The sequence below is a fragment of the Mustela erminea genome, chromosome 18 (assembly GCF_009829155.1).
Source record: "Mustela erminea isolate mMusErm1 chromosome 18, mMusErm1.Pri, whole genome shotgun sequence".
In the NCBI taxonomy this organism is placed as follows: Eukaryota; Metazoa; Chordata; class Mammalia; order Carnivora; family Mustelidae; genus Mustela; species Mustela erminea.
Window position 1 is genome coordinate 27548281 of NC_045631.1, and position 26330 is coordinate 27574610.

Sequence of the window (26330 nt, forward strand, 5' to 3'; positions counted from 1 at the left end):
ATTCATAAATAGAAGGATACTTATTACCTTCATAAATAGAAGGATACTTATTACTGGGTCTCAACTGGGAGTAATTTTGTCCCCAGGTTATATTTGGCAATGTCTGGAGACATTTTTTATTGTGACAGCTGTTAAGGGTGCTACCAGTGTCTAGTGGATAAAACCAGATGCTGCTTAGCATCCTACAGTGCACAAGATAAATGACCACAACAAAACACTGTCAAGCCCAAAATGTCATTATTATAGGCTGAAAAACCCCATCAGAATCCCACTCTGTGGGGCACCTGGGTGGCTCAGTTGGTTAAAGTAGCTGACTTTGGCTCAGGTCATGATCCTAGGGTCCTGGGCTTGAGCCCTGCTTCAGGCTCCCTGCTCAGCGGAGAGCCTGCTTCTCCCTCTCCCTCCACCTGCCACTCTGCCTACTTGTTCTCTCTCTCTCTCTGTCAAATAAATAAACAAAATCTTAAAAAAAAAAAAAAAGAATCCCACTCAGTACTAGCTCTTCAAAAGTATAAATTACTAGATCTTCGAAAGTATTAATTACTTTAGACATTAAAATGTTAAGATCTAAAATTCAGTTTTTAATACATCTCAGTATATGTTTTCAGTACTCTAATCTGCTTATACATTTACATAAATTAAATATAAAGCAAAAAAATAAAGTAAAAAGTAAAACATCTAAAAGCTTTCACATTGATCATTCATATTCCAATACATAGGAGAAAAGATCTAATTTTCACACAGTTACTCACACTTTCCCTTATTTGTGCATCTAGAAGATAGTTGTAAGGACAAAATATTATGTGAGCATCTTCTATTAGTTCTCGTGCTGTGTAATACGGACATGCCTTTAGTTTTTTCCCCAAGCTGACAAGTTCTTCTATATCCCAGGCTTTGCACATCCCTTGAAGAGTTTGTAATGTGTGTTGATCACTAATTTTATGTACACCATGATAAAAATAGCAGGATTTGCCCTAAAAATAAACAGGCATTACTGAAATGTGAATCAATGCTGGAACAAAAGAATAAAACAAGTTTATCTCAGTATTTTCAGAACATCATTAAAACCACAAAGATTTTACAGGAGAGAAATTATATACTGTATCCATAATCACAACCATTTTAAAGAAACTCTATTAGTTGACTCAGACAGAGCTCCAGATCAGTATAGCTCTAGATACCCCAAATTAACCTGAAAAAAGTTTTTAATTATGCTTGTTTTGCCTTTGCTTTGATTATAAAGTGATATTAGGCAAAAATATTTCTTGAAAGATACAAAAGAACAATGGTATCACTGGTTGCTTTCAAAGATGATACTTAAGTGACTTGAGGACAGCAGTGAGAGAGATTTTTCTCTATAAACAATTCTGTATATTTTCAGTTTGAAAGTAAAAAAAAAAGGAAGAAAGGAGAAAGGGAGAGAGGAATGTCTTAGGGGAAACTATAAAGAATGCTCACTATAAAATATCTAGAAGATACAAAGGAGTACAAAAATTCCACTAAATTATCTATAATTCTATAACAGAAAGAATTTACTAGTAACATTTTGATGTATTTCATTTATTCTTCTTCCATACATATGTATATATGGACACATCTATAAAATGGGACCCAACATTAAAATAATGAGAGCCTGATTATTAACCATTAAATCTCATCTTCACAAAAAACATATTTTTCCATACCTAAAATAATTTTGTAGAATTATTTCTGGTGCTAGTTAATTATTTTTTCTTAATTGAAACAAAAATTAACTTTCAGCAAATAAATGCATTGCTTTTCCAGTATAGGAGCACTTTCGTAAAAGAAACAGTGAACAAAAACACATGTGCCTTTGGATCAAGCCAAAAAATCAGAAAGTTTACACTTTAAGGGCACTTAGAACGACACTCCTGTGAAGAATGATAGCAAAACCAGAATGGCTCATCCATTTTAGCAGTGTAACACAATCCTGAGGGGAGACTGTCAATTGAAGTGTTATCACACTTTAAACTCCTTTTTACCCAAACTGTCAGTTATCTATTTATCATTTCACTTTGGTAATTCAGCCATAGTAAACACAGACACCTACAGTGACTTTGTAATTGGCCATCATTACAATACCAAATTACCCTAAGGACTTGAGAAAAAGAAAGAGTGTTCGTGTTTGGCTATGAGCTAAGCATTCTGAGGCAGAATTAGGTCCAGACAAATAACTAAAAGCAGGTATCTTCAAGTATTTATAACCAAGGAGAAAGAAATGCATAATACAAAATAACTTATTCACATTACATGGGTAGAAAGTGATATACCAATTAAATGAAACTCTAGGGGCTATGGCTCATGGTCTTTTGAGACCATGAGAACCAACTCTAGAACCAACTCTGTTCGACAAAATACTAGTGAAAGAACTTTCAAAATATATTAATTTGTCACTGATCATTTCACAGACTATCAATTTATTATTCATGAATAAATTCTGAGTGTATTCCAGACTTGTAGCCAGTTTCAGACTAAACAAGTTATTAAACTGTACAGACTACCAAACTAATACCATCAAAAAAATTGTGTATTTACTAAGAAAGACTTCTCAATTTCTACCTTGACCAAATTCATATTCAAGATTTCCCTGGAATACTTTAAAACCACCAATGACATATCTTTAAAGTTAATAATTTCATATAACTTTTTTTGAAAGAGAAGTTTATACTAATCAAAATTACAAGATAGGATAATAATTATATTTCTCATTTAACTAAAAAACTTTTAAAAATTTATTCAGAAAGAGACCCTAAATAAACTATCTTTTAATTAAGTTTTAAAATATATAAAATATATTAATTAGATCAAATTTGACTAACTTATTTAAATACTTTATCTCCTCCTATGACATCATCCATATCTGACTATTTTTGGTAGTGGGATTTCAATGAGGTAAGAAGGTATCTGACTAAAATGGGAATTAATTTCAAGGAATTAAATATCCCAAAGCTTTCAAACCAAAACCTGTCATTTTAAACTTACGATTTTCTTTTTTTTATTATGTTATGTTAGTCACTATACAGTACGTCATCAGTTTTTGATGTAGAAAGATTTTATGGTAAAGTTACTTTTCAAAAAATAGCAATACTAGCAATTAATTTGATTTTTGTAAGTTATTTGACTATCACAGGAAATACACATATAAAACAGAAAATGAATGTGTAGAAAATTGAGCAAATTGAATCTTTTCAGCCTTATTTTTTTCTCTAAAACAAAATAACTTTACTCACATTTTTTCCATCCAGCAATTCCATGCACTTTTCATTTCTGTTGAAGTTACCTATTACTTCAGGATGGACACAAGTATGATCCCTGCTGGAGAGAATAGTCATTGGGACCCCTGAGTACGCTGTCCTCCGGAGTTCTCTAGTAATCTGAGCTATCTGTTTGTGTGTGCGTGTCCCAAAATATATTTTGGGTATCTTGGATTTCCCCCCATGATCCTTCTTAGTGGCATTTGAGGAATCTTGACTGCTTCCTTGTTTAGTAGAACAACAACACCTGGAACAGTGACCAGGGGTCTGTAACAAAGGAAAGAAAAAACAATTTATGTCTGGCATGCCACGAAAAATGTTATTAAACCTCTCACAAAATCAGAACCTATAAGTAATAAAACACAACTACCAAAGAGAAATGTCAAGATATTACATCATCTAAAACTTGCCATTAAAGAAAAAAAAAAATACAAATTCCATTTCAAATTGGTTTTCTTGCACTCTTCAAAGTTATAAACAATGTTTCCACATTTGCATGGCTTTCTAACATATCATTCCAACACTCAAATTCTAAATGTTCTAAGAGGTTTTAATTCTAATTATAAAAATAAGATACAATGGAGGACAATTTTCATTTTTGCTTAGGCTTCAAGTAAACTCGTAATACTACAGTTTAGAGTTGATAATGTTATTTTTGTCCACAGCATAGCCCATTCAAATATTCTGTACCAACATTTTAAAGAGCATTTTAAATATAGCTTGCAAAAAATAGAAATATCAAGTCAAATCTAAAATATCATTAAATATAAGAAAAATATTATCTACCATAGGGATGCAAATGGATGCAAATTATTAATATGTATTAATAAAGGCAGGTTGTTTGTCTGGAACAAGTACATCTGAAATTTGATTACCTGTCATGGAATTCAAATCCATCAGTATAATTTTTCAGGACAGCTTTTTCTGAACAATTTTACTCATAATTCAGTTCCATAATTAAAATAATTAGATAAATGTCTCCTTAAACACAACATATGGAACAGCAGGAACATAGTCTGTAATTTACCTGATTTTCCTCTTCTGTTTCCCAACTCAAAAATAAAATAAAAAATCTAATGCTATACATTAGAACCATGAGTTCTTAAGACTATTCTATTTAATGCTATCCATTAGAACCATGAGTTCTTAATAACTACTCTCTCCTCAATCTCAATTACTATACAAATGAGACAAAATGCAGTCTCATTTAAGAGAAATACTGTGAAATAGTTACTGAAGGGGTCACTGATGGGGAAAAAAAGCTAAATAGCACAGTAGCTTAAGAGAATTTGTTCAACTGAACAAATACACCATTTAACTGAAGACTTTTTTTTTAAATTATAATCAGTAAGAGTAGCCTTCATAAACAAATGCTAAGTCATAGCATGTTACACCACAACACTGGGGATCAAGCTGTCTTTTAGCCTCAACTCGGTGGAAAAGCAAGTTCAAATTACTCCCAGTCTCGCTCAACCTTGTCCGCCATTAAATATTACAATACATGATAGAATGGATGTAAATGTGACCCTTCTGGAGCTGTCACTCACTGGGATAAAAGGTTCACTGATGTGCCAAATAAACAGTCAGTCAAAGCAGATAAAGTTACAGTCATGCTGGAATTGTTACATTCCCCTCTCAAGTTGCCAGTAGCAGCAGATTTCATTACAGAGTGCTGCCACATTAAATAGCCAGTTCCAAATATCCTGCCTTCTATATTGAATAATTACTTATTCACTGAAAGGATAAAAAGAAGAGTTATGAATGGAGCTCTTGTCAACAGCGAGGCAGGAAACAGCTGACATGTGGTTTATGTTACATATGTTGCAATATCTAACAATTTATGGTCATACAGAAAATGGAATGCAAATTATATCATGATATTTCTGACTCAATTTTTTTGGCCTTTGCAATGATCACATTAATTAATTAACCTAGTAAATGAGGTAAAATAACTCTAGGTAGCAGAATTAGTTTACTTTTCAATAACTTTAATCTTTTCACTCAATTATACTATTTCTCTTCCCTATGATATGATAAATTAAATACTGAATATTAAGTTGAATATTGGAATGCTATATACTATATGGATATATTATATCCAAGCATAAAAGTAATCTAATAAAGTGGTCTTCTCTCAAGGCTTCAAAAACCTCCCTTTTGATGAAACACTTTGAACATCAATTCCACTTAAAGCTTTACCACCTAAACCTTTCATTTTAATTCCACTTTTTTCTAACGAAAAGTCCAAACAATATTGAAATAAACAAAATGAGTCAACCACCTATGACAAATAATGTAATATATAACCTACAGACCCTCATACATATATATCTCCTATATAACTTTTTTCAAATAAAAAGGGATGCTATTATACAGTTTTATAATGCTGTTTTATATTAAAACTTTTTTTTTACTTTTTAAAAGGGATGAATTTGGCATTAGTAATTTTTAAAAAGGATCTCCCTATCTTAAAATGTTATGATAGTAGCTATAACTAACAAAAATAAAAGATTGAGAACTAATTTCAGAAAACTTTTCCCATTATAGCAGCTTTATTTAGGTACTTTAAATCTGGTTTTCACTCCATAACTGATAAAACTATAAGCTATGGTTAATTCTATATCAAACATGTTTTTGTTCATTATGTCTTACAGTGGTCTGAAGCAATTATATCTTCTAAGAACATGGTTTTCTAGTGGTTGTTTAGGCAAGTATTGTAGAAGATGGAAATTAAGAAAGAACGTTGATTCTTTTTCCTTTGCAATATTAAAAAATTATTTCTTCAGGTGCGATTGTCTACTGAAGTTCTATTTAAAGGATTTGGTACAATCACTTAATATAGGAAAAAACTGAATGTGGCAAGAGAAGAGAGGCTTCAAAAAGACATTTGGAATTATTTGCACCAAAATCACTTGTCTTCAGGGGCGCCTGGACAGCTCAGTGGGTTAAAGTCTCTGCCTTCGGTTCCGGTCATGATCCCAGGGTCCTGAGGTGGAGCCCTGCATCAGGATCTCTGCTCAACAGGGAGCCTGCTACCCTTCCTCTCTCTCTGCCTGCCTCTCTGCCTACTTGTGATCTCTGTCTGTCAAGTTAATAAATAAAATCTTTAAAAAACAAAACAAAACAAATCACTCATTTTCAATTCTGAAAGAAAACTAGAGAAAGAATACTGAAAACAGCCAAGACAGAAGTCCTAATATCCTCCAAGCCAATTAATAGGCTAACACTTGATGGACTCTCTGAAACACTTTGACCTAGCCGTCTTTAAACAATAAATGAACAAAATTAAATAATTGTGTACCTTTAATTAAGTATTTCTCCTGCTAACAAGCTATTAGGTTTATCTTTCAAAGACATATTTTCCTTTTGCTTTTGACCTTTGATTTTATAGAGATTGCATGAGGAAGAGGAGAATAAATTAAAAAGTATTCATTTTCATCCTACATATCTGAATGTCAAGAAAGATAAAACATATAGGCTCCCTAAAACCTATAATCTATAATCTAAAATCTATAACCTATAATCTAAAACCTATAAGACCTGAAAGTGGCAGAGCAGTCCTTTAAGAGATGGCTTCTTCTCCTATAGTTAGAAACTGTCTCGAGTCCTTTTACTTCAACAAAAGATAAGAAAACCCAACCCAAATAACACCAAAATTCCATTATTATTTAAGGAGTAAAAACAAACAAATAAACAAACAAAACTACAGGGGCACATGGCTGGCTCAATCAGTGGAGCAAGTGACTCTTGATCTCAGGGTCATGAGTTCAAGCCCCACGTTGGGCATGGAGCCTACATACCTATGAAGAAATGCAAGAGATGCATGTGGGTGTGACAGCTATATTTTTTCCACGTGTAGGAGTCAATTGTTTAAAAATACATTTCAGGGGCGCCTGGGTGGCTCAGTGGGTTAAGCCGCTGCCTTTGGCTCAGGTCATGATCCCAGGGTCCTGGGATCGAGTCCCACATCGGGCTCTCTGCTCAGCGGGGAGCCTACTTCCTCCTCTCTCTCTCTCTCTCTCTCTCTCTGCCTGCCTCTCTGCCTACTTGTGATCTCTCTCTGTCAAATAAATAAATAAAATCTTTAAAAAAAAAATACATTTCAGGGGCACCTGGGTGGCTCAGCAGGTTAAAGCCTCTGCCTTCGGCTCAGGTTATGATCCCAGGGTTCTGGGATCGAGCCCCGCATCAGGCTCTCTGCTCAGCAGGGACCCTACTTCCTCCTCTCTCTCTGCCTGCTTCTCTTCCTACTTGTGATCTCTGTCTGTCAAATAAATAAATAAAATCTTTAAAAAAAATACATTTCAAATCTATGATAGTCAAAACTGTTCTTAGAGGGTCAGTAATCAAGGATTTTAGAAAATTTCCTTCATGTCTAACAATTTCTATTCTCTCTCTTGTCCTACAATATAGAAATATATATCTAATTTTTTTTAAAGAATGAAGAAAGATTATAAGATTTGATCTTGAAAGACCAAATTCTGAGTCCTTGTCACTTTCACAAAGCTGTAAGTTCAAGTAAGAAGATATAATTTCTAGGTCTTAAGTTTCATAAATTTCTCCAACCTTTCCCAACAAAAACAACATAAAAACTTCTATGGCTAGGGGCACCTAGATGGCTCAGTTAGTTAAGCATCTGCCTTCAGTTCAGATCATGATCCTGAAGTCTGGGAATTGAGCCCTGCATTGGGCTCCCTGCTCAGCAGGGAGTCTGCTTCTCCCTCTGTCCCTCACCCCGCTTGTACTCTCTCTTAAATAAATAAAACCGTTAAAAAATATATTAAGAGGGTCACCTGGGTGGCTCAGTGGGTTAAAGCCTCTGCCTTCGGCTCAGGTCACAACCTCAGGGTCCTGGGAGCAAGTCCCGAATCAGGCTCTTTGCTCAGCAGGGAGCCTGCCTCCCCCTCTCTCCCTGCGTGCCTCTGCCTACTTGTAATCTCTGTTAAATAAATAAATAAAATCTTTAAAATATATATATATAGAGAGAGAGAAATAACTATGGTTGGGCACGTGGGTAGCTAAGTCGGTTAAAGCCTCTGCCTTCGGCTTAGGTCATGAGCCCAGAGTCCTGGGATCAAGTCCCACATCGGGCTCTCTGCTCACATGGAGCCTGTTTCCCTCTCTCTCTCTCTCTGCCCACCTCTCTGCCTACTTGTGATCTCTGTTAAATAAATAAACAAACTCTTAAAAAAAAAAACTATAGTTAAATAGTTGAAAAATAAAAATAGCACAGTGACTAAATACATTTTACAAATGGAAAATAATAAAAGAAAGCTATGAACTATTGTATTTTCAGAGAAGTTATTTTGCTAATTCAAAAATCAGGTAACCTTCTAAAAGAAAGCTATGAATTAGATTCTAAACACAGACATAAAAGGGTATATTGATGCAAAAAATAAGTATATAAAAGAGAGGAAAAAAGACTAAAAAGAAGTTTTGTAGGAAATAAAGGGGAAACTAGGTCCATAAAATAATTACATACTTTTCTGAAACTTTCCATATCTGTATTGTCTTTCAACCACACTGTAAATTCCTTGAGGACATAAACTATGTCTTATATTTCTTTATATAACTCATTCATTAAACATGTTATTTTGCATATAACTATAACTTAAAAATTTTTTTAATTGATGGACTGTGACTTATGTCACCAAGCCAAGTACTGTACATATACAACACTGTTGTTATCCAATAGATGCATAATTGATGTCCTAATTTGAAGTTCTTCACATATCAAAAAGTTACTTCAAAATAAAAATGTTAGCTTGTAAAGGAAAAAGTACAGGGCAACCTGTTATTTTCAAGGCCAAAAAGAAAAATCATCTTGTTATGCTAATATTTGGGCCACTTTATAGTTGTGCGCAACAAATACATATCCTGATATATTCATTATTGATAATAATAATCATTTATTAAGGCTGTCCCTGTGCTAAACACTTTATATGTTCTATCTCATTCATTCAAGAAATATTAGAATTCCTGATATATCAAGCCAACTAGAAGATAATGACAGGGGTTACCTCATCTCACTGACAATGCTTCATTCTTTAATTGTTCTACAAAGCACAGGTTTTTGAGCTTATCACTACCAGTTTCACTCATGAATTACAGAATTGTTTAAAGTTAGTACTCAAGTGCATTATTTACCGAATGCAATTATAAAATATTCCTAAGGGTAAGGCATAAAATTCAGATTTAAAAAAACCATTTTAATTTATTAGTTGACTTTAAGTCAAATATTTTCTAGCAGGATTTACATTATGTTCCTCAAGGAGGAGGGACGGGAAACACCTCTCAATTAAGAGACTCCTTAAAGCATACATCAACAAACTTTTTCTGTAAAGGGCCAAAGAGTAAATATTTTGTGTTTTGTAGTAAATAAGGTCTCTGACTCTGTACAGGAAAATATCTTTATGATCCCAATGTGGGAAAGGATTTCTTAAACAATACACCAAAACACAATGACTGAAGACACAATCTCATTAGGGTGTAAAATTTCTATTTAAAACTGCACTTCCCTTTATTAAAAAAAGAAAAGAAAAGAAAAGAAAAAGGCAGCACAGACTAAGAAAGAGTATCTGCTCTGCATATAACCAAGGACCAGTATCTGTAACATATGAAAAATTCCAATAATTCATTTTAAAAGACAAATCCAAAAGATGATCAAGAACAAAAGAATCACAGAAGACAAAAGCTGAAAGGCCAATAAACATCAGAAAAGATATACAGTTTAATGTTAACCTCATTACTAATTAGGAAAATGCAAATTAAAACCGTAATTCGATTCCATTTCCCATCCATCAGATAGGGTGTTCGAGAAGATTTGAAGCAACTCTCACACACTGCTGACCCAAATATAAAGTGGCACATCCACTTTGTAGAGCAAACTGGTGATCTAGTGAATCAAAGATACATAGACACTCTGACCCAGCATGACATTGTTAAGTATAAATAGTAGAGAAACTCTTGCACATTAAACAGATACAATAGCGATATTCTTTGCAGCATTGTTTAAATAGTGAGGAAAACAAGCTAAGTGTATCAAAAAAAGAATGGATAAATAAATTGTGGGGTTTTTTAATCAATAGAATATTATCTGTAATGAAAATGTAATGAAAAAAACTTTTTATTTTAAAAAGCATGTATCAAAGTAGATAAACATCAAAAAAAACAAGGTTGAGCAGACCGAGTATAACTTAAATTTTTTTCTGCCCCTAAAATTCCAAACAAACTGATGATAGGAATGAAACTATAAAACTTTAGGTACAGAATTAGGAACCCCCACTGTAGTAAATAATCTACTAAGAGCTAAGAATTGTAATGGACAATATACCTGAAAAATGCTAAATATTCAAAAGAAATCGAGTACAGCAAATACAGTCCCTTCTGGTTCTTCCTCAGCTGCTTATTAACACAGAATAGTTTTCATCTTAATACCTCTTGACCAAAATATTTCAACCTCATTTATTAAGAAATAAGTTTTTAATTTAGGATCCATGAACTGTTACAGAAGAGAGGGTTTGAGATCACCCAGAAACTACAAAGACAATTTTGTGTGCATTTCTAGAAAGTCAGTCCAAACTTTCCTCAGGTGCTCAAGAAGACTGTGACTTACTGGGTGAGGGCTTTCTTCCAGAATGTACATCTGATTTCATAATGAAAATCAAATGGAAACAGCATTTTCACTACAACCAACTTGGCCAGACACATTTATTTGGTAAAGGAATAAACAAGCTGATAGTCCAAAGAAGGCAATTCTACAAAGGTTCCTCCAATGCTTGTAAATTCATTTATCTTTTATGTTTGTTAATTACCTAATTTTAACATAATTCTAAAACACCCAGTTTATTGCCACTGCTTATTTCTAACTCTATTTCACAGATTAAAAAAAAAAAAACTAAAAGAGTTCCTCAAGTTGTTATAAAATACATAATAAATTTATGGAAAAGTTGGAACTCATAAACTTACACATCAAAACAAAGCCTTAGTAAGTTCATTTTCATCTACCATTTAACTTGGCAAAAAACCAATATATTACCCTTTTTAATTTCAGAATGCCATGCACATAAAAAGCTAGTGGTAAAAAGCCAATGAAGGTAGAATTATACTATGATCTTTGAGACATATAAAAGAGGGTTTATTGTTCATCTTTATCAACCAATTGCTGTTGTCCAAGCCATCTAAACAGGTACTGAATGCCTGTTGTGCAAAATCTCACATAAGCACACACTCTAGTAAGATAGCAAAAGTGACATAGCTATACCTTCTCAACTATTCTTTTTAAAAAATTCAAACAGTAGTACTCTACTGCCAGTTTCATGATTAAACTGCACAAAGCAGCTGTTTATCCACTCACAGCAACCAGCAGGTGAACCTGATTCAATATTTATCACAGGCTTTCACAGATCACTGCTAACCAAGCAAACGTTTTAATTAAGCTGGAACTTGCTTCAAAGAGCTCATTCAAGATGTCAATCAGCAGGTAAGGGATCAGATACAGTGTCAGGTGAGAGTGTGTAATATAAATCCACAACTTTCTTCATCCCATCGCTGTAAATTAGCCTGCTCTAAAGTTCAGACTCTGATTGTAACAGACTGCCAGTCTCCTGGAATGTGTAACTGAAGTCACTCAAATTCTATTGTGAAGGTTGTAAGCAATATGTTAAACTGCAATGGGCTAGCACATTAAGACAGATCCTTTTCACGGTTGTTTTTTGATACCGTAAGTGTTTGTTACCCTACTCTCCACTTACTGTTTACTTTCTTGCCTGGTGTAAATGGGAATTCCTTAACACAGTTGCCCCAGTTTCTGAAAAGGTTATATTTCAGTAGAATTAATCAAAAAAAGATCCAAAGTGGTATAATTTTTTACCTAAATTTATAACAAATATAGTCTATTAAAGTTCTTATTTTAAGAATAATCACATGATAAAAAAATGACCAAACTGCCATAAAGCAAAAATTCTCTTGGTTTAACAGCCCTTTACACAGGAGTGCCTATAGCAACAAGTCTCAAAGTATAGTAAATCACATGGGCCAGCTTCAGGAGACATACCTGGTGTTTACAACAAATAAAGAAAAGAAAACAAAGAATCAAAGATGATGAGGGGAAAAGGAAAAGCTCTTTCTTAAAGAATATCAGCTAAAAATTGTATGTAAACAGAATGAAAGAGTTTCTAAAATCACCATCTTGTAAGTCCTATGTAATAACTGATTCCTGAAAGCTACCCAAATGGATGGTAAAATCATTGAGCAAAAAGTTGTTGGGGAACAAGATAGTCACACAGCCTCCAAATATCACCCCACAGATTACTTATTAACTGCAAAAGAAAAATGTGCCTTTATCATGGAGACCTGGTAATCACCAGTCTAACCAAATGGTCAAATGATACAGTGGTCAGACAAACTGGGATCAATGTATCTTTTTTTTTTTTTTAATTTTTTTTTAAAGATTTTATTTATTTATTTGAGAGAGAGATCACAAGTAGGCAGAGAGGCAGGCAGAGAGAGTGAGAGGGAAGCAGGCTCCCTGCAGAGCAGAGAGCCCGATGCAGGACTCAATCCCAGGACCCTGGGATGACGACCTGAGCCGAAGGCAGTGGCTTAACCCACTGAGCCACCCAGGCACCCCAATTAATATATCTCTTGATGTGATATTAGAAAAATATTTATGTGCTCTTCTTGAACAAAACTACATGATTGTGAAAGTCAAATAATCAGACATGAATCAAATAGAACCCAGAAAGAAAATGTGTTAAAAAGATTATTTGGGGGGCACCTGGGTGGCTCAGTGGGTTAAGCCGCTGCCTTCAGCTCGGGTCATAATCTCAGGGTCCTGGGATCGAATCCCGCATCGGGCTCTCTGCTCAGCAGGGAGCCTGCTTCCCTCTCTCTCTCTCTGCCTGCCTCTCTGCCTACTTGTGATCTCTCTCTGTCAAATAAATAAATAAATAAATAAATAAATAAATAAATAAATAAATAAATAAATATTTGGTTGGTGAAAATTAATCCAACTGCATACTTAATATTTTTCAAACTTCCTTCAATGAACTTTTTAAAATGAGAAAACAAAGCTATCCTGTGATATACCTTTCTTACGTAATTGACTAAAATGCTACAAGCAAAACTCACACAAAATAGAGATTTTTTTTTTACTCTTTCATGAGCATTTAAAAAAGAGTAAGTTATTATCAATATGCAAGCCTCTAAAGCAGCACTACCCAACAGAACTTTCTGCAATGATAGAATGCTCTTTATCTGTACTGTTCAATATAATTGCTACTAACTACTACAAGGGCCTAGTGAGTACTTGAAATGTGTTCAGTGCAACTAAGGAACTACATTTTAATTTTAATTAATTTAAACAGTTACATGTGGCTAGCAGCTACGATATCAATGTATATTTAAAATACTACAACAGTTTCTAAATTTAATCTGGAATATAAACTAGTGAGAATAACCAAAAATATATGGAAAGGAAGATGGGCAAGAATGGTATTTTTACGTATGTAAGAATTTAGTGTACATGATAAAGATGCTGTGCTAAGCACCTCTTTAGACATGTGCCCAACCCTATATTCCTTTTTTTCTTTTTTTAGATTTTATTTATTTGGAAGAGAGAGAGTTTAAGCAGGCGGAGGTAGAGGGACAAGCAGACTGCACTGAGTGCAGAGCCGAAGGGGGTTCAATCTCACAACCCCAGCCGAAATCAAGATCAGACACTTAACCAACTGAGCTACCCAGATGCCCCAACCCTATATTCTTAAAAGAGTTTATCATCTATAGCCCCTCATAAAAATGTGGATCTAGTAACACATGACCATTCCCAAAATACTCCCAGGCAAAGCAAGACCAGTAAGATTCACTTTCCAAGAACTTGTATTTGGGGTATTTAGATTAGGGAATCTAATTACTAGGGAAACATTCCTAGAAATTTGGGGGAAAAGCACTATCTTAAATGACACCACGAGGATAAATTCAAACAAATCCTGAATATAAGAAATCCTACAAGACAAATAATGCAGTTTTCTCAGCAAGTAAATGGCATCCCTCTTAAAAGAAATGCCATGCAACTTCCTTGTTTAGATTCTGATTTTTAAAAAGCCAATTCTAAAACATTTTTTAAACAATCAAAAACAATTTTAAACAGTCTGGGTATTAGACAAAGAATTACTGTTAATTTCCTAAACCATAGTAATAGTGTCTTTAAAATGTTAGAAACATATGCTAAATTATGCATGGGTAAATATATGTGAAGTCTAATAGTTGCTTTAAAATGTTCCAGTCCCATTAAAATGTAGGGGCATGTGGGTGGCTCAGTGGGTTAAGCCTCTGCCTTCAGCTCAGGTCATGATCTCAGAGTCTTGGGATCTACCCCGCATAAGGCTCTCTTCTCGGCGGGGAGCCTGCTTCCCCATCTCTCTCTGCCTGCTTCTCTGCCAACTTGTGATCTCTCTCTGTCAAACAAATAAAATAAAATCTTTAAAAAAAATTTAAAAATAAAATATTCAGTCCTTCAGCTCCAAATTGGTTGTAGAAGTTACTTTTAAAAAATAATAAATAATTAAAAAAAATAAAAGCAGCCTCTTTTGGGGCCCCTGGCAAGCTCAGTTGGTGGAGCATTCACCTTGTGATCTTGGGGTTGTGAGGACAAGCCCCATGTTAGATGTAGAAATTACTTAAAAACAACCTTTAAAGGGGCGCCTGGTGGCTCAGTGGGCGCCTGCCTTCGGCTCAGTTCACGATCCCAGGGTGGGATTGAGCCCTGCATCTGGCTCTCTGCTCAGCAGGAAACCTGCTTCACCCTCTCTCTGCCTGCCTCTCTGCCTACCTGTGATCTCTGTCTGTCAAATAAATAAATAAAATCTTAAAAAAAAAAGAACCTTTAAAAAAAAAAGTTCATTTTCTCACTCTTTCCTCTTCTCATCTCTCTCAAAAAAAAAAAAAAAGAAAAGAAAAAAAAATAGCAACAGGTAAATAAAACAAATAGGGGAAGTAAATTGGCACAATATTAATAATTATAAAAGCTGAGTGCAGTAAACTTAGATTGACCCTGCCCCTCCCAGAGGAACTCACTTGCAAAACCCAGATACAAGGGTGGGTCAGGCCAAGTAGAGACAGCCAATCAGTGGGGCACACATATATCTACTAGGGTGAATCATAATTCAATTGGCTGCCTGTGTGTAACCTAACATGACTGTACAGTTTTATCTGTGTATTGCAATCTCATTGACCACCTGTGTATATTCCTGCTAAACTACCTCTATAAAAGTTAGTCTGTGAGACTGGGAGAGGTCGCCTCTTTGCAAGGACAACCATGACTGGTCAGTTTGATTCTCGATGCTTGGCGTGCAATAAAGCTTTGCTTGACCTTCAGAATAAACAAATAAATAAATAAATAAGCTGAGTAATGGGCACAAGCTTGAAGTTCTTTATATGGTCCTCTTCTCTGTGAATGAAATTTCCTTAATGAAATACTTCAAACAAAATTTACAAATTCATTTTTTAAAAAGATTTTATTTATTTGAGAGAAAGAGTGACAGCACGAGCAGTGTGGGGAGAGGGAGAAGCAGGCTCCCACTGACCAGGGAGCCTGATGCGGGGTTCAATCCCAGGACCCTGGGATTGTGACCTGAGCCAAAGGCTGACACATAACTGACTGAGCCACCCAGGTGTCCCTACAAATTCCTTTTATAAAACACGTACATTGATCCTAAAGCAAATCTGGATATACTTTTTCTAACCAAAAATATGAAGAGATCAAGACCATTCATATATGAATATTGTAACAATGAATTCTAAATGTTAATAGGAAATAGGATTCTTCTACGTGTGTGCACACACACACAACCAAAAAGCCAAGAACAAAAGGATAATTCAGTATTAGGATCTTTTAATGTAGTTAACATATTAAAAAATAAAGTGTGAAAAATCATATTCATATCCATAGTTTAATATTCATTCTTGATGAAAATGCTGAGTAAAATAGGAACGAAATGATTCTTCTCAACCGTGACAAAAAAATTGTATGTAAAATTAATATATTAGTCAAATATATAATTTACATATAAATATATAACTTGAATAATTTAATATATTTATAGATTTACAGATATGACTTATATATAATTTTCAAAAGCCACTGTCATGCTTTATGAAGAAACCCTAGAAGCATTCCCATTAATATTTCAAAGAAGACAATGATTACCATTATTTCCCAATGTGCCTAGGACAATCTCAGTTTATATCTGTTGCTTCAGCTTAATTATTAATAATGCCCCCCATTACCTTCATTCTCAAAAGTGTCCTATTCTGGACAATAAATATGATTCTTCTATCTTACTATTATTACATTTAAATTGGAAATATTATATAAAATTGCAAAGAAGGTAAAATAGCCACTATTTACAGAAAATATGATTATATACTTGGACAACCGGAGAAAATTTATTGGAAGTATTAAGAATTCATTAATGTGGCTTGGTAAAAAAAAAAATGTAAATGTAAATGTAGTTTAGTAAAAAGAAAGAGAGAAATCAATAATCTTATAAAACCATATCAAATTAGAAAATGTAACTGAAGAACAAAATCCCCATTATATAGAAATAAAAGACAAATTCCCCAGGAATCAACTTAAAAATATACTGAAGTGTTACCAGGATTTACTAATTAGATGGAGTGAATCCCTTTACAACCTATACATATATCAAATCATCATGATTTATACTTTAAGTATCTTAGAATTTTACTTATCAATTATACTTCATTAAACCTGAAAAAAAAGTTAAGAGAACTTTAAACAGTATTGAAGAAAATTAGGAAAAAAAAAAACACAGAAAATGGAAGCAGAACGTTGTCTTAAATAGTAAGACATCATAAAGAATTCAACTCTCTTCCAAATAATCTATAAAATACGTCAAGAATTTATTTTTAGCTAGTCTAATTCTAAAATATATATGTAAAAATAAACAATAAACAAATAAATAGGTAATAAGGAGGAACTAGACACATAAAATATTAATGAGTACAATAATTGAAACTGTATATTGATGGAAAAGAAAATAGAAAGTCCAGAAGTAGAACCAGATACATTAAGGAATCTAGAATATCATAAAGTCATAAAAGTTGCATCTCAAATTAGTAGGGAAAAGAACTATCAGTAATTGATGTTGGAATAATGGGGTAGTAATCCAAGGGGGAAAAAAAAGGTTACATATTCATATCTCATTACTATTCACCAGAATAAATTTCAGATTTAAATATAACAACTTAAAAATGCTTAAATCACCTGAGTAAGAAAGTATGACCAAAACCCAGAGGCCATAAAAGACTGACAAATTCAAATACATAAAATAAAAATTTCCCGCATGATAAAAATCATTATAAAAAGTCAAAAGATGGGGTGTCTGGGTGGCGCAGTCGTTAAGCATCTGCCTTCAGCTTAGGTCATGATCCCAGGACCCCGCATCCGGCTCCCTGCTCTGTGGAAAGTCTGCTTCTCCCTCTCCCACTCCCCCTGCTTACATTCCCTCTCTCACTGTGTCTCTCTCTGTCAAATAAATAAGTAAAGTCTTTTAAAAAAGATCAAAAGACAATAACAAACTAGGAAAGAAAAAAAAGAAATTTTTGCAATTCACAACATAAAGGTCTAATTTAATACTGAAGAACCCTGTAAAGTAGTAAGAAAAAGAGGAAAACCTAAGTGACAAAAGGAATAACCAGATATTTGAAAAGATACTCAACCTTATCATAACTTATTTGCAAGAGTGGTAACATGTATTCTTGTGTGTATGTATATTAAGTGCAACTTACCTTTATAATATATATATACTACATAAATACTTTTAGAATGCTAAAATATTAGATATATGTACATATACATATATATATGTATCCATGAAAGAAATAACTGATAAACTGGACTAGAAGAAATATTTGCAAAAGATACATCTGATAAAAAACTATTATCCAGGGCACCTGGGTGGCTCAGTGGGTTAAGCCTCTGCCTTCGGCTCAGGTCATGGTCTCAGGGTCCTGGGATCGAGCCCCACATCCGGCTCTCTGCTCAGCAGGGAGCCTGCTTCCCCTACTCTCTCTGCCTGCCCCTCTGTTTACTTGTGATTTCTGTCAAATAAATAAATAAAATCTTTAAAAAAAAATCAAACTATTATCCAAAATACACAAAGAACTCTTAAAAATTAAGAAGAAAAAAGCAAACAACCCAATTAAAAATGAGGTTTTTTAGCCTTTTTTGTTGTTGTTAAAGATTTTATTTATTTATTTGACAGACAGAGATCACAAGTAGGCAGAGAGGCAGGCAGAGAGAGAGAGAGAGGGAAGCAGGCTCCCCGCCAAGCAGAGATCCTGATGCGGGGCTCGATCCCAGGACCCTGGGATCATGACCCGAGCCGAAAGCAGAGGCTTTAACCCAATGAGCCACCCAGGTGCCCCAGTCTTTTATTTTTTTTTTTTAAGATTTTATTTCTTTATTTGTGAGAGACAGAGCATGAGCAGTGGAACAAGGCAATGGGGGAGGAGAAGCAGACTCCCCACTGAGCGGGGAGCTTGATGAGGGGCTAAATCCAAATCATAACCTGAGATGGAAGACAGATGCTTAACCAGCTGAGACACCCAGGCATCCCTAACCTAGACCTCATTAGACACTTCACCAAAGAAAATATACAATGGAAAATAAGCATATGAAGAGATGCTTGATATCATATATCAGGGAAATGCAAATTAAAATGAGATACCACTACACACATAATTAGAATGGCCAAATCCAGAATCCAGAACACTGACAACACCAAATACTGATGAGAACATGGAGCGACATGTACTCTCATTTATTGTCAGTGAAATACAAAATGGTATAGCCATAATGGAAGACAATTTGGGAATTTCTTACAAAACTAAACATACTCTTACTGTAAGATTCAGCCATCATACTCCCTGGTAATTACCTGAAGGAGCTGAACACATGTCCACACAAAAACCTGCAGAAAGATCTTTATAGCCACTTTATTCATACAAAACTTGGGAGCAACCAACCCTTCAGCAGGTGAACAAATAAGCAAACTGTGGGACATCCAGACAATGGCGTATTTATTCAGCATTCCAAGAAATGAGCTATCAAGCCATGAAAAAACAGAGAAACCTTAAAAGCATATTACTAAGAAGATGCCAAACCAAGGGCTACATATCATTTGACTCCCAACTATACATAACATTCTGGGAAAGGTAATACTATGGAGATAGGAAAAAGATCGGAGTTGCAGGAGTTTTCAGAGAAGATAGGAAATGATGAATAGGTGGAGCACAAAAGATTGTTAAGGTAGTAAAAATGCTCAGTATGACCTCATAATGATGCATACATGTTATACATTTGTCCAAACCCATTGTATATACAACACTAAGAGTGAATTGTAATATAGACTATGGACTTTCGGTGATTAGGATGTGCTGATGTAGTTTCATTAATTGTAATAAATGTACCATTCCGTTGAGGGATGTTGATAATGGGGTGGCTATGCATATAGGTAGGGGTAGGGAATATATGGGAAATCTCTGTACTTTCTCTTCAATTTTGCTGTGATCTTTAAATTGCCCTACAAAAATAAAATCTCAATAAAAATATTAAAATTCTAAAAATATAACTGAGATGCCTGGGTGACACAGTCTGTTAAACATCCATCTCCCGGTTTTAGCTCAGGTTATGATCTCACAGTTGTGAGATCGAGCCCCCTGTCAGGCTCTGTGCTCAACTTGGAGTCTGCCTGAGATTCTCCCTCTCCCTTTGCCTCTCCCGCTTGTGTTCTCTCTCTCTCAAATTAATAAATAAATATTTTAAAAATATAACAGATGATTTGAAAAAAGTAATAAAATACTGTGTGGAAGGGGTTATGGAGAGGGTGGTTGGATTATGGACATTGGGGATGCTATGTGATATGGTGAGTGCTATGAAGTGTGTAAGCCTGATGATTCACAGACCTGTACACCTGGGGCAAATAATACATTGTATGTTAATAAAAATAATTAATTAAAAAAATACTGTGTGTATCCAGTAAAATACAGAACAAAAGTTGAACAAAAGATGAGGGTGGGAATGAAAGTATAGTGGTAGAAGGTTTTTACACATTATATGTGAAGTAAAAATTTTAAAGTACAGTGACAAATTTGAGCTATAAATTATAGACCTGAGAGTAACCTCAAAAGAGAGATAGTTAAGAAAGCAAAGACAGAACCCTAAAACATGTCCAATTAATCAAAAAGAGAGCAGAAAGAAAGAAAAGAATAAAAAACAGATGGGGCAAATAAAAAACATACAGCAACCATAGTGATAATTACATTAAATGTAAATCATGTAAACATCCCAATTAAAAGGCAGAGGTTGTCAAATTGGGAAAAAAAAAAAAAAAGGAAGATTCAACTATGCAAAAGAAGTCCATTTATGTATTTATGTATCCTTTAAATGTAAAGACATACAGGTTAAAAGTAAAAGGATGAAAAAATACTATGCAAACACTAAGCATCAAAAGCTAGTGTGCTTATATTAATAATAAACAAAGTAGATTTTAGAACAGATTTTCCTAATGACAGATGGGTTAAATCATCAGGAAGACATAATCTTAAATGTGTATACTCCTAATAAAAAACTTAAAATCTAAGAAGTAAAAATTGATAGAATTGAAAGCAGCCCAAATCCATGATTATAAGGCCTTCAGCACTTTTCTCTAATTTATAAATAGACTAAAAAAAAAAAATCAGTAATACAAAAGACATAAACAACATAATCACCAAACTGACCTGACATTTATAGATGACTATACTGAATAAGTGAGCAGTAGTCTATAAATGAATACATATTCTCACCAAGAACTCAGAGCATTTACCAACAGAGCATTGAAACTATAAGAACTGCAATCACATAGAATATGTTCTCTAACCCCACAAAACTAAATTAGAAGTCAGTAAGAGAAAAATATCTATGGAAAAAACACCTACTTAGTAGGTTTATTTAGAATTGTAAATAAATCTTGGGTCAGAGAAGAAATCACAAAAAAATTAGGAAAAAAAAGTAACCTAACATCAAAATCTGTGTGATACAGATAAAGTAGTGCTTACAGGGAAATGTATAACTTTCAATTGCTGTCAGAGAAGGGGGGAAAAAAAAGGTCCAAACTCAATTATCTAAGCTTAAACCTGAAGAAATTAGAAAAAAAGCAAATTAAATCCAAAGTGAAACAAAGGAAATAAAGATAAAAGCAGAAATCAACCGAGTAGAAAATAGAAAAACTTTACAGAAAATGGAAAAGACAAAGTTGTTTTTTAGAGATAATAAAACTTATAAACCTCTGCCTATATTGATCATAAGAGAAACAAATTATGAATATCAGAAAGGAAGAGACATCACTACAGATCCTGCAAACATTTTTTAAAAGAGAATATTTTGAGCAGTATGCCAATAAATTTAAAAACTTGAATGGACAAATTTCTTGAGAAATACTAATTACCAATTCAAAAAGCAAGAGAAAGTCTGAATAACCCCATATTTATTATAAGAATTAAACGTGTAGGGGCACCTGGGTGGTTCAATCAGCTAAGTGTCTGACTCTTGATTTCAGCTCAGGTCATGATCTCAGGGGCATGAGATCTAGCCCTGCATGGGGCAGCGCCACACTTAGTGTGGAGCCTGCTTAGGATTCTCTCCCCTTCTTCCTCTGCCCCTTCCCCCACCCCCACTCCTCTTCCCTCTCTGGCTCTCTAAAATAAATTTTTTAAAAAATTAAAAAAAGAATTAAATATGTAAGTGAAACCCTTTCCAGAAATAAGATGCAAGGTCCAGAAGGCCTCACTGGTAGAGTCTATCAAAAATTTAAGGAAGAAGTAATACCAGTAATTCCCAGCTCATTTTAAAAGGCTAACATTACCTTGATATCAAAACCAAAGCCATTATAAAAAATAAAATTACAGACTAATATCCAACTTGCATGCACAAAAAGCCTTGGCAAATTTAGCAAATCAAATCCAGCAATATATAAAAAGGGTCTTATACAATGACCAAGTCAGTTTTACCCCCAAGAATGTGAGTTTGGGTCCACAACCAAAACCCAATCATTGTAATTCACCATATCAACAGGATATAGGAAGAAAATCTTATGATCCTACCAAGAGATGCAATAAAATTTAAAAGAGAAAATTCAATATCCACTCCTTATAAAAACTTTCAGCAACCTAGGAATTAAAAAAAAAATTTCTTGGGGCACCTGGGTGGCTCAGTGTGTTAAGCCTCTGCCTTCAGCTCAGGTCATGATCTCAGGGTCCTGGGATTGAGCCCCGCATCAGGCACTCCACTGAGTGGAAAGCCTGCTTCCCCCTCTCTCTCTCTCTGCCTTTCTCTCTGCCTGTTTGTGATCTCTCTCTCTCTGTTAAATGAATAAATAAAATATTTTTTTGAAAAATTCTTAATCTGATAAAAGACATATACAAAAGACTGATAACAGGGGCGCCTGGGTGGCTCAGTGGGTTAAAGCCTCTACCTTCAGCTCAGGTCATGATCCCGGGGTCCTGGGATCAAGCCTCGCATCCGGCTCTCTGCTCTGCAGGGAGCCTGCTTCCTCCTCTCTCTCTGCCTGCCTCTCTGCCTAGTTGTGATTTCTCTCTCTCAAATAAATAAAATATTAAAAAAAAAGACTGATAACAAATGTCATATTTAATGGTGAAAGAGTGAATGAATGCTTTCTCCCCAAGATGTGAAGAAAGCAAGGATATCCACTGTCAATACTCTAATTCAACCTTGTACTATATATCCTTGCCACTGCAATAAGGCAAGAAAATACATTAAAAGCCAAACATTATAAAAGAAGTAAAATGTTTACTAGAGAATGTAAATGTACAATTCTGTGTACTTACAAAGTCCCACAAAATTCCCAACATCAACTAGAACCAAAAAGTCATTTAGCAAAGTTGAAGTTTACATGGTCAATACACAAAAAAGAATTCTATTTCTATAATAAAAACACATAACTGGAAAAGAAAATTCAAAGTCAAATCATACAGTATTTGTTCTTTTGTGTCTGTCTTATTTCTCTTAGCATAATCTCTTCAGGGTTCATCTACATGGCAGTACATGTCAGAATTTCCCTCCTTTTTAAGGTTAAATATTCCATAGTATGTATATGCCACATTTGTTTATCCATTCATCTCTCAAAGGACACTTAGGTTGTTTCTACTATTTGGCTATTATGAATAATGCTGCTATGAATATTGGTGTACAAGTATATGTTTCAGTATCTGCTCTCAATTCTTTTGGATATATACCAAGAAATGAAATTGTTGGAACATATGGTAATTTCATTTAAGTTTTTGAAGAACCGGGAACAAGGTTTTTCAGTTAAAAAAATAAAAAGTGAAAAACTTAGAATGAACCCTCTGGTGTTGAAATGGAATTGGATGTATGGATAGGAACACATAATTTTCAACATACAGATAGAAAAAGTATAAATATAAATACATATGTGTGTATATTTGTGCGCATACACACACACAAATAATTCCTAGCTCTGTCTGCTGAAAGGGCCTTGAACAGCAATCCCAATGGCAATGAACAAAACTAACACTCAAAATCTGGCTTCTAAATATTATTTTCCAAAAGGAACCAGGGCTCCCTGGAAAAATGGCTGAATCCAGTACTGGGGCAGAGAAAAGATAATATAAGCCTGGAACATCTTGTGCCAGAAAGTAAGGAAATGCTCCAAGAATGAAGACATGTGTCAGAAATACACAACCAACTTAAGTAAACTCCCACTTGAATATCTTAATAAATCATGTAATGGATTATCACCCACTGAATAAAATGGGAAATCATGAGTCCATAAAAGTATAAAATGAATAAAGTGAATGTTTAGTGAGGAAATGTTATTTATAGTTTCAGAGTTTCTCTCCACAATTATTAATTCCTCTCCTCTTTAATTATAAAAAGAAAAAATAACTTTACAGTGATGCTTACCAGTCATCACATTAATCAAATTATCAAGGTAATCATCATTAATAAAACAAAATGAAACTATTTGCCACCTCACAGAATGCAGTGGGTAGAATGGTAGAATGGGAAGCATTGCTTCGGTGGCATTCCTCCCAAAGATATATAACCTTCACCTAATTATGATAAAACCCAAAATTGAAACACATTCTACAAAGGCTATGATCTTCTTACATATCAAGGTCATGAAAGTCAAGGAAAGACTCAGGAACTGTTCCAGACTGAAGATAGCAAAATGACCATTAATGTAACACATGATTCTGAACTGCTTATAAAAGCTTTATTGAGGGGCGCCTGGGTGGCTCAGTGGGTTAAGCCGCTGCCTTCGGCTCGGGTCATGATCCCAGGGTCCTGGGATCGAGCCCCGCATCGGGCTCTCTGCTCCGCGGGGAGCCTGCTTCTCTCTCTCTCTCTCTCTCTCTCTCTCTCTCTGCCTGCCTCTCTGCCTACTTGTGATCTCTGTCTGTCAAATAAATAAATAAAATCTTTAAAAAAAAAAAAAAAAAGCTTTATTGAGATAACTGACAAAATCTGACCTGGTTCTGAGTATTAGATAACTGAAATGACTTAGTTTTAATTTCCTTATTTTTATGGTTTTACTATAGTTATACAGTAGAATGTCTTCACTTATAAGAAAAAGAGAAATAAGTATTCCAGAATGATGGAGTATCAGGTCATCACTTTACTCTCAAATAGTTCCAGGGGACAAAAGATATATTTGTATTGTACTTCCAATTTTTGGATAATATTGTGGCTATGTTGAATCTTAAAAAAGCTAAAATAAACAAACAAATAAATCAACTGGCCAGAAAATATGTCAATTAACAAAGCAATTTTCTAAAGTAATCTTTCTATACCCACTATCCATGAGTGAAAAATTTCTGTATGGCAATTGTCGACCCTATTGTCACTAAATATGTACACATGTAGGCTGTATTGGTGTAGATATTTCATTAGGTATTTATACATATCAAGAAAAATAATTGTCCATCCTTCTAAAACATTCATGAAGTTCACACAACATGATAAAAAAGATTTGAAATTTTTGAGATTTTTCCTTTGTACTTCTACTGCAGAGGTCACTATTAGGTTTTCTACAAACATTCAAAAAAATCACAATTATTGGAGATGAAGGAAATTCACTCAAGTAATTACTAATCGATTCTACAATCCTGTCCTTAGGTAAATTTGCAGTTAAAGCAAGAAATTCAAACTAACCCCACTAACTTCTGACCTCACTTACCAAGACTAAAATAGCATAGGACAAGGGTTAGTAAACAATCTCTGAAGGGTCGGAGATTAAATATTTTAGGTTTTGTGAGCCATATGATCACTGTCGAACTTCTTTTTTTTTTTTTTAAAGATTTTATTTGTTTATTTGACAGACAGAGATCACAAGTAGACAGAGAGGCAGGCAGAGAGAGAAAGAGAGAGGGAAGCAGGCTCCCTGCTGGGCAGAGAGCCCGATGTGGGGCTTGATCCCAGGACCCTGAGATCATGACCTGAGCCGAAGGCAGAGGCTTAACCCACTGAGCCACCCAGGCGCCCACTGTCGAACTTCTCAGCTCTAACACTGCACCAAAAAGCAGTCACAGACAATATGTAAATGAATGTAAACTATGTTCCCCAAAATTAATAAAAAACAAGCAGCAGGGAATATTCAGCTTATTATTTACAGTTTGCCAATTCCTGCAAAAATTTGATGCAAATTTGATGCAAAATGTTGCATCAAAAAAGTATGCATCAAAACAGACCAGTTATGGGGCACCTGGGTGGCTCAGTGGGTTAAAGCCTCTGCCTTCGGCTCGGGTCATGATCCCAGCGTCCTGGGATCGAGCCCCGCATCGGGCTCTTTGCTCCTCAGAGAGCCTGCTTCCTCCTCTCTCTTCCTGCCTGCTTCTTTGCCTACTTGTGATCTGTCTGTCAAATAAATAAAATCTTTAAAAAAAAAAAAAAAAAAAAAAAAAAAAAACAGACCAGTTATGATTTGGATTTTTAAAAGCCTTTTCTATGAC

At 34.5% G+C, this 26330-nt stretch overlaps 1 protein-coding gene across 1 annotated transcript in view; it reads right to left on the reverse strand.

Annotated features, from left to right (window-relative positions):
* The window catches only part of BRIP1 (BRCA1 interacting protein C-terminal helicase 1), a 186372-nt gene that overhangs the window by 123211 nt on the left and 36831 nt on the right, over nt 1–26330 (reverse strand). Inside the window, exons 7-8 of the mRNA XM_032321453.1 lie at nt 3252–3542; nt 753–974 (exon numbers count right to left, since the gene is read on the reverse strand). Coding sequence (XP_032177344.1) covers nt 753–974; nt 3252–3542 — 513 coding nt within the window. The remainder of the gene's footprint in view (nt 1–752; nt 975–3251; nt 3543–26330) is intronic.